Source organism: Artemia sp. Qi Xiang Cuo, chromosome 2 (assembly GCF_049724085.1).
Source record: "Artemia sp. Qi Xiang Cuo chromosome 2, ASM4972408v1, whole genome shotgun sequence".
NCBI lineage: Eukaryota > Metazoa > Arthropoda > Branchiopoda > Anostraca > Artemiidae > Artemia > Artemia sp. Qi Xiang Cuo.
In genome coordinates, this window is record NC_142795.1 from 78,612,798 (window position 1) to 78,627,131 (window position 14,334).

General features: G+C 34.7%; 1 protein-coding gene across 2 annotated transcripts in view; it reads left to right on the forward strand.

Moving 5' to 3' along the window:
• Ts (Thymidylate synthase) overlaps positions 1 to 11,689 on the forward strand; it is a 71,091-nt gene extending 59,402 nt beyond the window's left edge. For both annotated transcript variants that reach the window (XM_089108292.1, XM_089108291.1), the window contains one exon: positions 11,418 to 11,689. In XM_089108292.1, the coding sequence (XP_088964418.1) occupies positions 11,418 to 11,627 (210 nt within the window). In that variant the 3' untranslated portion in view covers positions 11,628 to 11,689. The remainder of the gene's footprint in view (positions 1 to 11,417) is intronic.
• The last annotated feature ends 2,645 nt before the right edge of the window (positions 11,690 to 14,334 follow it).

Sequence of the window (14,334 nt, forward strand, 5' to 3'; positions counted from 1 at the left end):
ACAGTGAAACAAATATATGCAAAAGCTCTAGATATTTCGATGCCATAATCAGTCATCATCATCAGTAGAGTTACTAAAGTATCAAACAGTTTGTGGTATCGAATTGTAAGTAAGGAGCGACCCGGCTCCGAGAAAATTTACCTTATTTTCAAAAAGGGGGGGAAACAACCCCTAAAAGTCATAGAACTTTAATGAAAATCGCACCATCAGATTCAGCGTATCAGAGAACCCTGTTATAGAAGTTTCAAGCTCCTATCTAAAAAATGTGGAATTTTGTATTTTTTGCCACAAGAAAGATCACGGATGCGTGTTAATTTGTTTTTTTTTTGTTTTTTTTCAGGGGTGATCGTATCGATCCAGTAGTCATAGAATATCGTGAGAGGGCTCATTCGAACAGAAATTAAAAGCTCTAGTGCCCTTTTTAAGTGACCAAAAAACTGGAGGGCAAATTGGCCCCCTCCCACGCTCATTTTTCCCCCAATCAAAATTTTGAGATAGCCATTCTGTTCAGCACAGTTGAAAATCTAATAAATATGTCTTTGAGGATGACTTAATGCCCCATAGTTCCCGGGGGAAGGGCTGCAAGTTATGAATTTTGCCCATTGTTTACATATAATATTGGTTAATGGGAAGTATACAGACGATTTCAGGAGGGATTTTTTTCTGGCGGGAGGGGTTTGCAGGAGGGAGTTACGGGGAGGATTTTTCCCTGGAGGATGTTTCCTTGGGGGAAGGGACATTTCTATGAAGGGGTGCCGGATTTCCCAGCATTATTTAAAAAACGATCAGAAATTAAATTAAAAAACAAGTTTTTTCAACTGAATCTAAGGAGCAACTTTAAAAATTAAAACGAACAGAAACTATTACGTATATGAGGGGTTTCACCCCCTAATCAATACCTCGCTCTTTATGCTAAAGTTTTTTTTAGTACTTTCAAAAGAGTTTTCAAAAGAGTAATTAACCGGCCTTTGTGGTTCAGGGGTTTGTGATTCGACCAAAATTCGAACTTTAGCGTATAGAGTGAGGTATTGACTAGGGGGTCGAACTCACTAATATACGTAATAAAAACACGAATATAGAAATTCATTACGTAAGTTAATTCGTAACTTACGTCAAAACAAAATTTCGAGAAAGCCATTTAGTCAAAAAAAAGTAAAATAAATATGCAAATTTCGTTTTAATTATTCATGTACGGTGAGCCAAAATCAAAGCTACATTAATTCAAAAAACGTTCAGAAAGTAAATAAAAAAAAACAAGTTTTTTTTTAACTGAAAGTAAGGAGCGACATTAAAACTTAAAACGAACAGGTTATTCCGTATATGAAAGGGACGGTTCCCTCCTCAATCCCTCGCTCTTTACGCTAAAGTTTGACTCGGTCTCACAACTTTATTTTTAAAACAATATAAAACTTTAGCATAAAGAGCGAGGCGTTGAGGAGGGAACCGCCCCTTTCATATACGGAATAATTTCTGTTCGTTTTAAGCTTTAACGTCGCTCCTTACTTTCAGTTAAAAAAAAATTTTATTTTTTTATTTAATTAAAATTAAAGCAAACTATATATATTCTGAACAAAACATAACTTGCAGGTCACAGCAAGTTTTCAGTCAGTTTTGTCTTGGCTCTGTATGGATGACGAAAAGCACAATCTTTGACAATCTATCATTCGTAAAACGTGTCCTAGCGATCTCAACCTTTCTTTCATTATAGTCTTAGAAAGTGGGCTCGAACCACATTCTTTTTACACCTTGTTGTTTGGCATTCAGTCAGTCGAACGGATACCTAAAACTAATTATTGGACGAATCCTTAGGAAAATGTTTAATAGAACTTGATCTGTCTTTCCAAGCGCCCACGCTACAGAGCCATAGTTAACCACTGTTATTACTATGGCTTCCAACATTCTAATCCTGGTTCGCTGATTGATCTTTCTATTTTCTTAAATTTTTTCAACTGAGTCAAAACTGAGTGGGTCTTGGTTATTCTACTGTTTTCATCTTCACTGCATTTACCATATTTAATAATACATTATTATTAAACATGTTAATAATAAATAATAAATTATTATATAATAATAAATTATTAAAAATGTTAATAAATAAATTATTAAACCATAAAAGATTGACCCAATATCTCGCCTTCACCTTCATTTATTCCTAGTGAAGACTACTTAGTTTTTCTAACACTAATTTTCAAACCTATTCTTGCACCCTGAGCCCTCAAAACCTCCTAAAAGGAGGTTTTGAAGGTTTAAAGGAGGTTTTCCTAAAAAAATTCATTGATTTTGCTAACATTTTTGTCTAGGATACTCGAATCGTCTGCATAATCTAAATCTAGGAGAATTTTACCTTCCCATCTGAGTACATTCTCTCCTATGGCCATTGCTGTGTTCCTTAGGTTGGAGTCCATGAAAATATTCCGTATAAACGGGGATAGGACACAACCATACTTAAATCCTAATTAAGCACCAAACCAGCCATTAACCCCAGTTCCTACCTCAAGCTTTTCTATCGGCTGAGTTAAATGTATGTATGTAATCTATAAAACTGAAGACTAAAGGGTCTGATGATTTAGACACTCTTCAGGTATTAATCTATAGTGAAAATTTCATCGACGCATCCTCTCCCGTTCTTGAAACGGCACTGTTCTTTTCTTAAAACTTTATCTACAGTATCTTTTAGTCTAATAAGTATCATTTTGCTGATTAATTTGGTTCCTACAGAAATAAAGCTAATGCCTCTTTAATGACCATACTCACTATTATCTCCATTCTTATAAAGTGGTTTGGTTTTTCTTGAAGTTTTTCTCAAATCACTTGGCGCTTCCTCTTTTTCTAAAATCATATTCCTAAATTTTCGTAGTTTATCCTTAACTTTACGGCAACCATTTTCCAAAATTGTTCATTTTTATCCATACCATTTCCTACAGCTTTGTCGCGGTTTAACGCATTATCAAAATGTCCTGCTTATCTCTCTTTAAGTCTTTTCTTGTCACTAATTTTAAATTTGTTGTACTTTCTACTCACGCTGGGATGGCCTCTGCTCTTCTTTTTTTACTACTCTTATTTCTATCTTTTGCCTTTTGCTGCGTTTTTTCTTTTCTTTTTCTTATTTTTGTCTAAAGATATTTGGGAACTTTTTAATTAGCTGGCACCCACGCGAGAAGTCAAGTTTGGTTAATGTTAATGAAATAAAACAAAATAATATGAAAATATAATAGTTAATAGTTTAAAAACAAATTTTAATAGTTTAAATATTGTAAACGCAAAGACAAACCACGGTTTGCGATCCAATTCTCTATTGACAGATACCCCTTTCACTACTTTCGCTTAGCATCTTCCCTGTATAATATTAATAAAAAAAAACTTTTTGCACATAATAAGTCTTTCAAAAAAAAAAGTAAAGAACTCCACTAAGCCAAAAATAACCAAATATAGAATCGAATAATCTACCAAGCATACAACTACCACAAATCAGTAACAATATATAAAAGAAACCCAAAACAAACATAAATTAAAATAAGTTAAACTAAAAACGAGCAGAAATTAATCTGAGTAGGGTTACAGTAGGAGGGTGGGGGCAAAGTTTAGCGGATCTGCATGCAAAATGTGTTAGATACAATTATTTTGCATATTATGAAGTAAGATTTGGTTTCTAACTTCACGCTGTCCAAACACTTTCCCCCACCCCTAATGTGCAAATATATAGCCCAAATTATCTACGTCTAATGTTCTCTGTCACACACCACTTATTATCCACTATGCGCAAGCTAAGTGTCTCTTAATACAGACAGATGAAACCGGGGTCTTCTCGAGTTTTACACAGCATAATTATTGAGTGTTGTTGCTATAACAGATAAGAACCCTTAATATTATACCGCCTGCTTCACTTTCCAGATCTTCGACAATTTTATCCATGGCCTCAATTTCACCCCTCCTTAATTCATGCATGAATGCCTTCTCTATCCCTTACTTTTTTTTACATTTAATACAAGTTTTACTTCCTGTTGTTTGGGCCTTACTAGGTTCCAGTTTGTGCTGCAACCATGATTCCGAAGGAAGAGATGCTAGATGCTAAGTCCTTTACTATTGATTGGAAGGGCCTTTCGTAAAAGGTTGAAAAATCTGACCCTAAAAAAATCACTTTTCTGAGGGTTAGGGTATCTCCTCCCTCTTCAAAAGAACAACTGGCATCCCACCTTCCCCAATACCTCATGTGCTTAATGAAGTATAGTACAGACATGTGTCGGTCTTTACTTACAGTTCCTCGCCACAAACTGCCTTACATTCAGTAAATTTTATTGCTACTAGGCTTCTGTTAAAGGAATTATCGGCTATAAGACTTAGGCTTTGTGTTGGTAATTAAATAAAAAAAACAAGTTTTTTTTTAACTGAAAGTAAGGAACGACGTTAAAACTTAAAACGAACAGAAATTATTCTGTATATGACAGGGGCTGTCCGCTCCTCAACGCCTCGCTCTTTACGCTAAAGTTTTTTATTGTTTTAAAAATTAGAGTTGTGAGAAAGTCAAACTATAGCGTAAAGAGCGAGGCGTTGAGGAGGGGAAAGCCCCTTTCATATACGGAATAATTTCTGTTCGTTTTAAGTTTTAACGTCGTTCCTTACTTTCAGTTAAAAGAAATTTTTTTTTGTTTAATTTTTGAACGTTTTTGAATTAATGCAGGTTTTGATTTTGGCTCACCGTAAATGAATAATTAAAACAAAATTTGCATATTAATTTTACTTTTATTTGGTTAAATGGCTTTCTCGAAAATTGTTTAATTTTATTTTCGAACGTTTTTATTAGTAATAAATATACGTAACTTACGAATTAACTTACGTAACGAACTTCTATATTCATATATTTTTAATACGTATATTAAGGGGTTCGCCCCCTAGTCAATACCTTGCTCTTTAAGCTAAATTTCGAATTTTGATACAATTCTTTAAAAATGACCCCTTAATCACAAAGGCCGTTGAATAGAATAAATAGCTCTTATGAAAGTACTAAAAAATCTTTGGCTTAAAGAGCGAGGTATTGACTAGTGGGTGAACCCAATCATATACGTAATATTTTCTGTTCGTTTTAAGTTTTAATGTTGCTCCTTATTTTCAGTTGAAAAACTTGTTTTTTTAATTTAATTTTTGACCTTTTTTTAAATAATGCCGGGAAATTCGGCGTCCCTTCATAGCAATGTCCCTTCCTCCATGAAAACTTCCTTCGTGGAAAGGTCCTTCCACATAACCCCCGACCCTCCCCCCCCCACTACCAGAAAAAATCCACCCTGAAAACGTCTGTATACTTCCCAATAACCAATACTATATGTTAACATTGGGTGAAATTCGTAACTTTAAGCCCTCCCCTCGGGGACTTCGGGGGATTAAGTCATCCTAAAAGACATAGTTATCATATTTTCGACCATGCTGAACAAAATGGTGATCTCAAAATTTTGATCGGGTGACTTTGGGGAAAAAATGAGCGTGGGAGGGAGCCTAGTTGCCCTCCATTTTTTCTTTCACTTAAAAAGGGCACTAGAACTTTAAATTTCCGTTCGAATGAGCCCTCCCACGATATTCTAGGACCACTGGGTCGATATGATCACCCCTGGGAAAAAAAAACAACAAATAAACACGCATCCGTGATCTTTCTTCTGGCAAAAAATGCAAAATTCCACATTTTTGTAGTTCTCTGATACACTGAATATGATGTTGTGATTTTCACTAAGGTTCTATAATTTTTAGGGAGTGTTTCCCCCTTTTTTTGGAAATCAGCCAAATTTTCTCAGGCACTTAACTTTTGATGGGTAAGACTAAACTTGATGAAACTTATATATTTGAAATTAGCATTAAAATTGGATTCTTTTGATGTATCTATTGGTATCAAAATCCCGTTTCCTAGAGTTTCGGTTACCATTGAACCGGATCGCTCCTTACTTATAGTTCGTTACCACGAACTGTTTGGTCCAAGCGCCGGGAACCAATAGAAAATACAGACCAATCAGATCCTTAGTGCCTCTGACGATCTACAGAGAAAAGCTACAGTGGGAAATATACTGTAAAATATGCAGAAGGTCACAAGTTTCTCAGACGAAGCTTATATATCTTAGATGGAAATGTCCTACGTCTTGAAGGAAAGATTGAAATTGTCTCAAATACCCCAGAGCTTTGCCTCCTAGAATTCTATTTTTTGGAAGGGGAGATACCTAAGGGGAAGATTATCCACATGGAAACTCAGGCCTATTATTTGGCTGTACACAGTCTTCATGGAGAAGAACAGAGCTACTCGTCAGCAAGACCGTATACACGGGGGGGGGGGCGAATTTGAAATCTCTCCTCCCCCAATAAAATTTCGACTTGAAAAACTTAATAAACATGATGCATTTTTAAAACTTCTAGTAAAAGAAAAAAAAATCAGCCCCTCTCCGAACAAAAATTCTTGATATGCCCTTATTCTTTAGTCAGATTATAAGAAAGTATAGTACAGCTTTAACTCTTAAGAAAAAGTGCGAGGCTAAATCAGGGGCGTTTCGAACACTTACTCTGTAACCAAGAAGACGAGTCAAGAAAACAATATCAATTCATTCATTAACCAAATTAACTAACCAACAACTGACTCTATTGTGACTCAAAACTTAGAAATCTAGTCTAGCGACAGCCTTTTTTGGCAGCATGTATCTGTATTATATATATTTGACCGAAAGTTTTTACCAAGACCGAATTAAATCCTCAAGTTCAACAAATTTATGCATCAGACTTTCTTAACCTTGAAATCATTTCATTATAAATCTTTCATATTCCTCTTGTTTTTCATAGAAACATGACCCATTACTTTTTATTTCATCTGTGTTTGTTTGTTTTGTTTAGTGCGATTGAAGAAAACAAACTAGTTTACTGTCTCAATATTTAGTGTTTCATTTGTAAAAGAAACTTGAAAAACAGCTGTTTTTAATACTCTTTGGCGAAGAAAGAAAAACATGTTTTCTTGTTTGACGTTCCGTGAATATCAAATTTCCCTGAAATTAAGTTTAGATTTAAGTCACTGAATTCTAATAAGCATTTGCACTGCCATGGAAAAAGAGATACAAAATTCTATTATTTTTAAAGTTGTTTTTTTCCTTGTTATTTGAATGTGAACAATTCACCACTTAAAAAGTTTGTTTTGGAGAATTTGTGTTTCAACGAAGTTTTGGCTGTCAATTTTATGTAAGAGCGCTTTTACCATGCGCGTACGCGTGACTTTCTTTATGAGGGAGACAAATTAGTCAACCGAAAAAGGTACTAATTGCATGAAAATTTAAGGAAAAGTCGTAAAAATGTTGAGGCTCTGTGGAGGGGAGCAGGATTGTGGAATAAATGCATTAAGGGAAAATGGTAGTTATTGGCCCTCCTTTTAGCAATGTAAATATCGATATTTCGTATATATTTAATAAATAGATAACTGTATGGAGGTTTTAGTGTCAAAGTTGATCAGGTCTAGAACAAGTAACTTAGGAGACATCAAACGTTAAATGCATTAAATTGACTCCCTTGAGTTTGGGTTTGATTTTTAAGAACAATTAACAATTTGTAAGACCATTTTGCTAAGAGAGGTATCATAACTCTGGCACAAACTTAGAACAATAGACAAAACGAAGAAGGGGGCTGTTACCTGCCTGGGTGGTCTCATTCTTCCATTTAGGCTCTTCTCTAAAATCTATTAGGCTCTTCGCGTGGATCAAGCTAAAATCAAACATACGTTCAGACGCTTCTTCCGTTTCTGAATTATTGTAGTGTCGCATTTTTTCAAAATTAATTTTTATATTCCCTGGGTCTGAAATACTGGCGAACGCTCCTCCGTCCCACCCGTATTAAAGAAATCGTAAGGAGCAAAAACTGATCTCCGAACCACTTAACAATTTTTTCTTTCTGTTGGTAGAAATATACTGATTGATGCAAAAAAGCTAATTGCGACGGTTGTACCAATACATAAAAAATAATCGTCAAATTTTAGAAATGAACTTTATTTGCTTTGATCGCTTATTTGATCACTTTGATCCAACGGAAGCCTTCTGTTATAATCATAATAGAGAAAGTTTATAATAATAATAAACAAAACAGTCCATACAGAAAACATTTCTAAAAACATATTTAAAAACTTGACTGACAAGGACTCTTTTTTTAAGGTAATTAAAAAAAACAGGAATTGAAAGTTTTGAATACAGTTCTCCCCCCCCCCTAAAAACCCCGACACACACAGATTGACCCAACACGGTATGCTTTGAATAAATCATAAATAAACTACGATCAGGTTTACCATTTTAACAACATTAATAAATTTATATTGTTTAAAACTTGATTGGCATAACTTTTTTCATTTTAGGAAGGGAAATGAATATATCGCGAATATAATCGCGTCCATGTATCCTGATTCATGGACGCGAGCCTCATAGCACCACAAAACTCTGGCGTAAAGAGCGGGCGAATAAGAAAGGCGCAGTCGCCTTAATCTACGGAACAATTTTTGTATAAAAGATCTAAAGCCTAACTGGCCTACCATGACAAGACAAAGAGAGATAAATCTCGAGGGAAAAAAAATGGGTTTGTGTTAAGTTTCTGGTGTCGGTCTTGGTGAAAAAACTTCTTTTTTGTTCAGTTTTAGTCTTGGGATTGCCCGTCAAAGGTCATTGGCGAAGGAGTTTGTAAGGATTTGTAAGAATTTATAATCGCGAAAAAATGACTCCGCAATGGAGATATTTTTATAAAAAAAAATGGTAGTCTTGATTAAACCGCTCTATTTATTTTATTGGTAAGAAAATACTTTTTTTCTGTGTGTTTGCTTATGTGTTTGCGAAACTATGGGCAAATTACATTTTTTTTTAAGGATATGATACTTTTTGGTAGTTCCCTTGTGAACCTACATAAAAATGAAGTGTTTTTAAAATCTCAAAAACATATGAGGAGGAGCTAATTGATTAGGTTTCTAACAGCCTGTTTCCGAAAAGTGGGAAGTTTGCTATATTGAGTAGTATTGTATCCAGCCCTAAGGGGCTTCATACTTTTTTTATTCTTGTTATTTATCAGATGCAAACGCAAAAATTTAGTTGGGGATGGGGAGGATTATTCTTGAAAACAGCAAGACGACGGATACAATTAAAGTTACAATAAATTGTGAGACAATTAAAAAATCCTGAGGTTTTGGGGAAGGTATACTTGAAACCTCACTCCCTTCCAACGTGCGTTCCTAAATACTCGACAATCCTCGAGTTTACACTCTGGATAATTTTTGCCGATAAAGTTTACCGAAAGAAAGTAAAGTTTTTCTCAACATGGTTCTTGTAAAAAGTAATAATACAATTAATCCCCCTCCCCCGGAATGAATTTTCTAGTGCACTCATGGCGTTCAAGTAAATAATTGTCTTTTTCTCTTCATTGGAAATGACTGACTAGTTTTTCAACCCCTTTGTCTCTGCTTCCTGACTATAATTTTAGTGTTTGAATTTATGCTCCTTATAGACATCTTTTTAATGCATATAGCGAGAGTCGCCATCCCATTAAAAGAATATTTAATGGTCATAAAATGTCATGTTATTCCCTTTTAAATCCGAAGATATAAATTTTATTTATCAGATGCTAAAATTTTTATTATAACTGTAACATAAAAACCCTTTTGATTGCTAATGTGATTGTGTTATTCTTACATTTGTTTGGAGGTCATTTAAATAGTTAGTTCTATTGAAGCTTGTAGGAGTTGTATGTCCCATGCCTTTTCTTTGGATTTTATTGTCGAAGCTATTGTAGAACAAAAAGATCTATTATAATTAACTCACTGCTATTGAGTCAAGAGGCTCGTGATACTTACCCCATATCCTGGAATTTTAGTACTTTGCCATAATTTTCTGCGACCCATAAATTAATGTAGAATGCAGGCCGCAAACAGGAGTCTGCCAAAGTGGATATTTAGGTAAACAGAAGGACTACTTAAATTCGGTGACTCAAAAACCCTAATGTTTTTTTACTGGTGTGGAATTTTATAGGGGTAGATTCTACCCAAGAGAGTAGAATCTAATTTTCGTTCATTTTACTGGATTACAATTTTACACAGTAACACTGTAGACAGTACATAATCCTGGGGGGGGGGGGGTTCCCGGCAAGACCCCCCATAAATTTTTGTCTGACTCGTACACAAGTAAAAATACATATAAAAATTTTTTGTTGCGTTTGTAAAGTTTTTTTTTATACCCCTCAAACATAAATAATCTCCCACCCGAACAAAATCCTGAATACGGCCCTAATATTAGAATCAGTCAATCTTTAAGAAGCGGGGTTGCTTGGCTTCCGTTTCTGATATACGCTGAAAGGATGATTGGATTACGAAAATATGTACTGATGTAAACGAGTAATATAAAGCACATCTGTTCACCACCGAACTGTTGGCAAGTAATCTCTCTTTTACACTTTTGAGGAAAATTCATCTGAGGGGTTCAACTCAGTTCTGAGCACATTGTTGCAATGGTCAATAATGCGTAAAGTTGCGTGTTCATTTGGCGTTTTTCGGGCTGAAAAAAATTATATCGACCAAGAAATTCTTATTTCAACACAGCGTAGAAAAATGAGTGTTGGCTGATGCATTTGGTGTTATGTCCGTTAAAGGTCAAATAGAAATGTGGCTTTAAACAGTACACACAATATTTTTTTTGAAGAAAATACTTTTTCCTTTAGTTGTACTTTTCTGCATTCTAAGTTGTTTTTTTTTTGTCGAGTTGCAACCCTGCTTGAAACACTGAGAACAAATAGTCAGGACTGATTTTGTTTTGTCATTTGTTACGTTTGTTACGTAATGCAGGCTTTATTAATAAAAGTGATGAGTATTAGTGGCGATCTTTACGTAGAACACAATATGATGTAGAAAGTACCCCTGGTTTATGCCGAGTAACCTGAGAAACTATTAAAGCTAGAAACGTGAAATATTTCGTAAATCTACTTTAAAACCTACTTCAGCTAGAAAAAAAAATGATGAAGCCGTCTCTTTTGCTATATATCAAAACAGTCCGTGGTAATGAGGTGTAAGTAAAGAGCAAATCGTGCCAATAGTACTTGTTTTGTGGTAGGTTTTTCAAGATTGTTACAAGGCGAATTATATGTAAAATACTGAAAAATCCGTGTGAATCTTGATATTTCAAGGGGAACCAAGACGAATCCATGTAGCCCCTCATGCAAGTATGGTGCTTGTTCCTCATTAGATTTATCTTTTTCATTTTTACCCGTAAATTTCTTGTGGTATATCTTTCTTTCTATTTCTTAGAATCTGGTTTATTGTCACATGATTAATCTAGTTAAAGTATACTGTCTTGGTTTTCTGCACATCAAAATAGGTTAGCCTCCATTGCCCCTCCTTTTTTCCTATTTTTCGAATTATCCTCATGGTTTATTTTTTTTTTTTTTAGCCTGGAGAATTCATCCACACGTTGGGTGATGCGCATGTGTATTTAAACCACGTTGACGCTTTGAAAATTCAGTTAGAAAGGGAGCCAAGACCCTTCCCTAAATTAAAGATAAAGCGTAAAGTTGAAACGTTGGAAGAGTTCCAAGCTGAAGATTTTGAAGTAGAGGGCTACAATCCACATGGAAAAATATCAATGGAAATGGCTGTTTAAAGTAGTCCTTTCTCTGGTTATTTTTTAACGTTTTTTACAAATAAACTCAGAATGTCCGTATATGTTTTGTATTTGAATGCTTCTGGCTCAAAGATTTGTTTTGCTTTCTCCTATCCCCTTTTTTTCTTGGCAAATATATTTTCTTACTTCACTATCTGCTTTGCTATTCTCTTTACTTCTTTCATGTTGCAAGATGCTGATATTTTTAGCTTCGGAAAATTTCAATGGAAATGACTGTTTAAAGTAGTCCTTGTCCAGGTTCTTGTTTAACGTTTCTTACATATAAACTCTAAAAGTCCTTATATGCTTTTTATTTGAATGATTGAGGCTCGAAGAGATTTGCTTTCTATTGCTTTCTTTGCTTTCTCCTTTCTTCTTCTTACTTGACAAATCTATTCTTTTTACTTTACTATTTTAATATTCTTTTCAATTCTTTTGACTTACAAGATGTTAAAATTTTAACTTACAAAACTATTAGTGGAAACAGGCGTTTACCTCAGTAATCTTTCAGTTTATTTTACTATTATTTATCTATATATATATATATATATATATATATATATATATATATATATATATATATAGACCCCGGCACCGCACCGGCGGATGGACTGAACGCCGCTGACGAAAGGCCCGGTTGAACACCGCCGAAGTGTTGTAACGCCGCCGGCGCGTCGCAGGCGCGCCGCCGCCGGCAGAGGTGGCGGCGCTCGGTCGACTTCAAATTAATTTTGCTGCAATTCTTTATTGCGTCAACCGCAAAGTCGGACATTTTCCTTCTCGTGTGGTTCAGTATTTCAATTTTCCTGATTAGAAATCAAGCAGAGCTTGCACTATCTCCGAATTTTCGGGTATTTCCTCGAAAATCTATGCGTCACCCCGAAAGAAAAAAGGGTTCCTCCAATCCCCGAAAATCACGCAATCACGGTGCCACCCCTAGTGATTTATCAGCAGTGACTTGCCCTGCCAAATATTACTTTGTGTACCATAATTCTTCACTGCTCTCTTGTTCATTAATTTCTGTCTCTTTTGTTACTTTGCATAAAAACCAGACAGATGCAATTGCAAATATTGCAATATACACAGTTCTTAATATGTTGACAAAAAAAAGTATCGTCTTTATGAAATGAGTTTAAATCATGTCGAATGCAGATTCCCAATCGCTATTTCTTACATCATTCGTAGTCAAGAATTTTATTTTCAAGTTGAATAGAACTACAGAATGCATTCACTATTACACAGCTTCAGCTTTTTGTTGGATTTTGAAATTGACAACCGACAGATTGTTTCTACAGCTGAATTGTAAGCTTGTAAATTATTTTTTTTTTGCTGTTTTTAGATAAGATTTTATTAATATTTAATACTAAATTATTGAACATCTGATATAAAATAAAATCTTATTTATGTAAAATTTTTACCCCCCCCCCCCAAAAAAAAAAAATAACCTTCGATTTAGACAAAATTTAGCTATAGACTAAGCTATGTAAAAGGTTGGGGAATTAAAGATTGAACCGGAAGTTACCCCAAAAATATGATTCATAAATAAATTGTAAATTATTGCCTATAGGGGAGGGGGATAGGGGGCTATCATTTTTAAATGATAATACCTCTTTTTTTTATTGAAAGCAGGGATGCCAAAAAGACAATTATTTTTTTCATTTAAAGTGGAGACGGAAGAAAATGACATCAAATTCCCTGGGAAACCATTGAAATATTTTGATAGACCCAGGGCCCCCCATTGAGACATGTTCATTGCCTTGGGTATTTTACGATTTCTCATAGGCTACTGGCCTAATTTAGCTTTAGTGTGTGCTCCCTTTTAATTTGATTCTTTGGATCTTATGGAATGCCATGGCGAATCTATCACTCAGTTTTCCAATAATTTGAGGTATATCTGAATAATTTCGACATTTTGTTGTTGTCTTTGTACCCCTTTACTCATACCCTCAATTTTTTTTCAAGGAACACTAGGCTGTTTAGTGTGATTTGCGTTTCTTTTTTAACAATTTGGATACCCTTTTATTTATTCCTTACATTATTTTTCCAATGAGAGCGAAGACGCTATCCTATCACGGTGGTATTCAGAGGGGTGGGGGTGTGTGTGTAGGGAGGTATTATGTTTAAGTTCTAATAGCTATAAATGTGATTCATTGAAAGCAGAGATCCAAAAAAGTTATTTTTTTTTAATTTAAAGAAGAGACTACATCCTAACAAGGTGGTATCCAGAGGGAGGCGGGGGGTATTGAGCTATCATATTTAAATGATAATACCTCGATTTTTTTTTAAAGCAGGGGTGCCAATAAGTTAATTATTTTTTTTTATTTAAAGCAGAGACGGTATCCTATCAAGATGGTATCCAGAAGGGGGGCATAAGGAGTTATTATATTTAAGTGATAGTACCTTGATTTTTTTTTCTATTGAAAGCAGGGATGTAAAAAGTTGAAAAGTTGACAAAATTAACAAGATTTTCGTGAGTTATACTTGATACAGCACTTGCATGGTTTTATCATCCAAAGGGAAAGGGACATATGAGTAGTAAGGCCATGTGCACTTGAAAATATTTATGCAAATATACGCCTGAGGCATTTATATGTGTGTATATTTTAAACGAATTGGGTTACCAGTGTCATTTGCAAAGAGATATCATTTCTATAGAAGCTATAGTAATTTGAAACATCATATGGAATTTGCTTGAAGCTATATACTT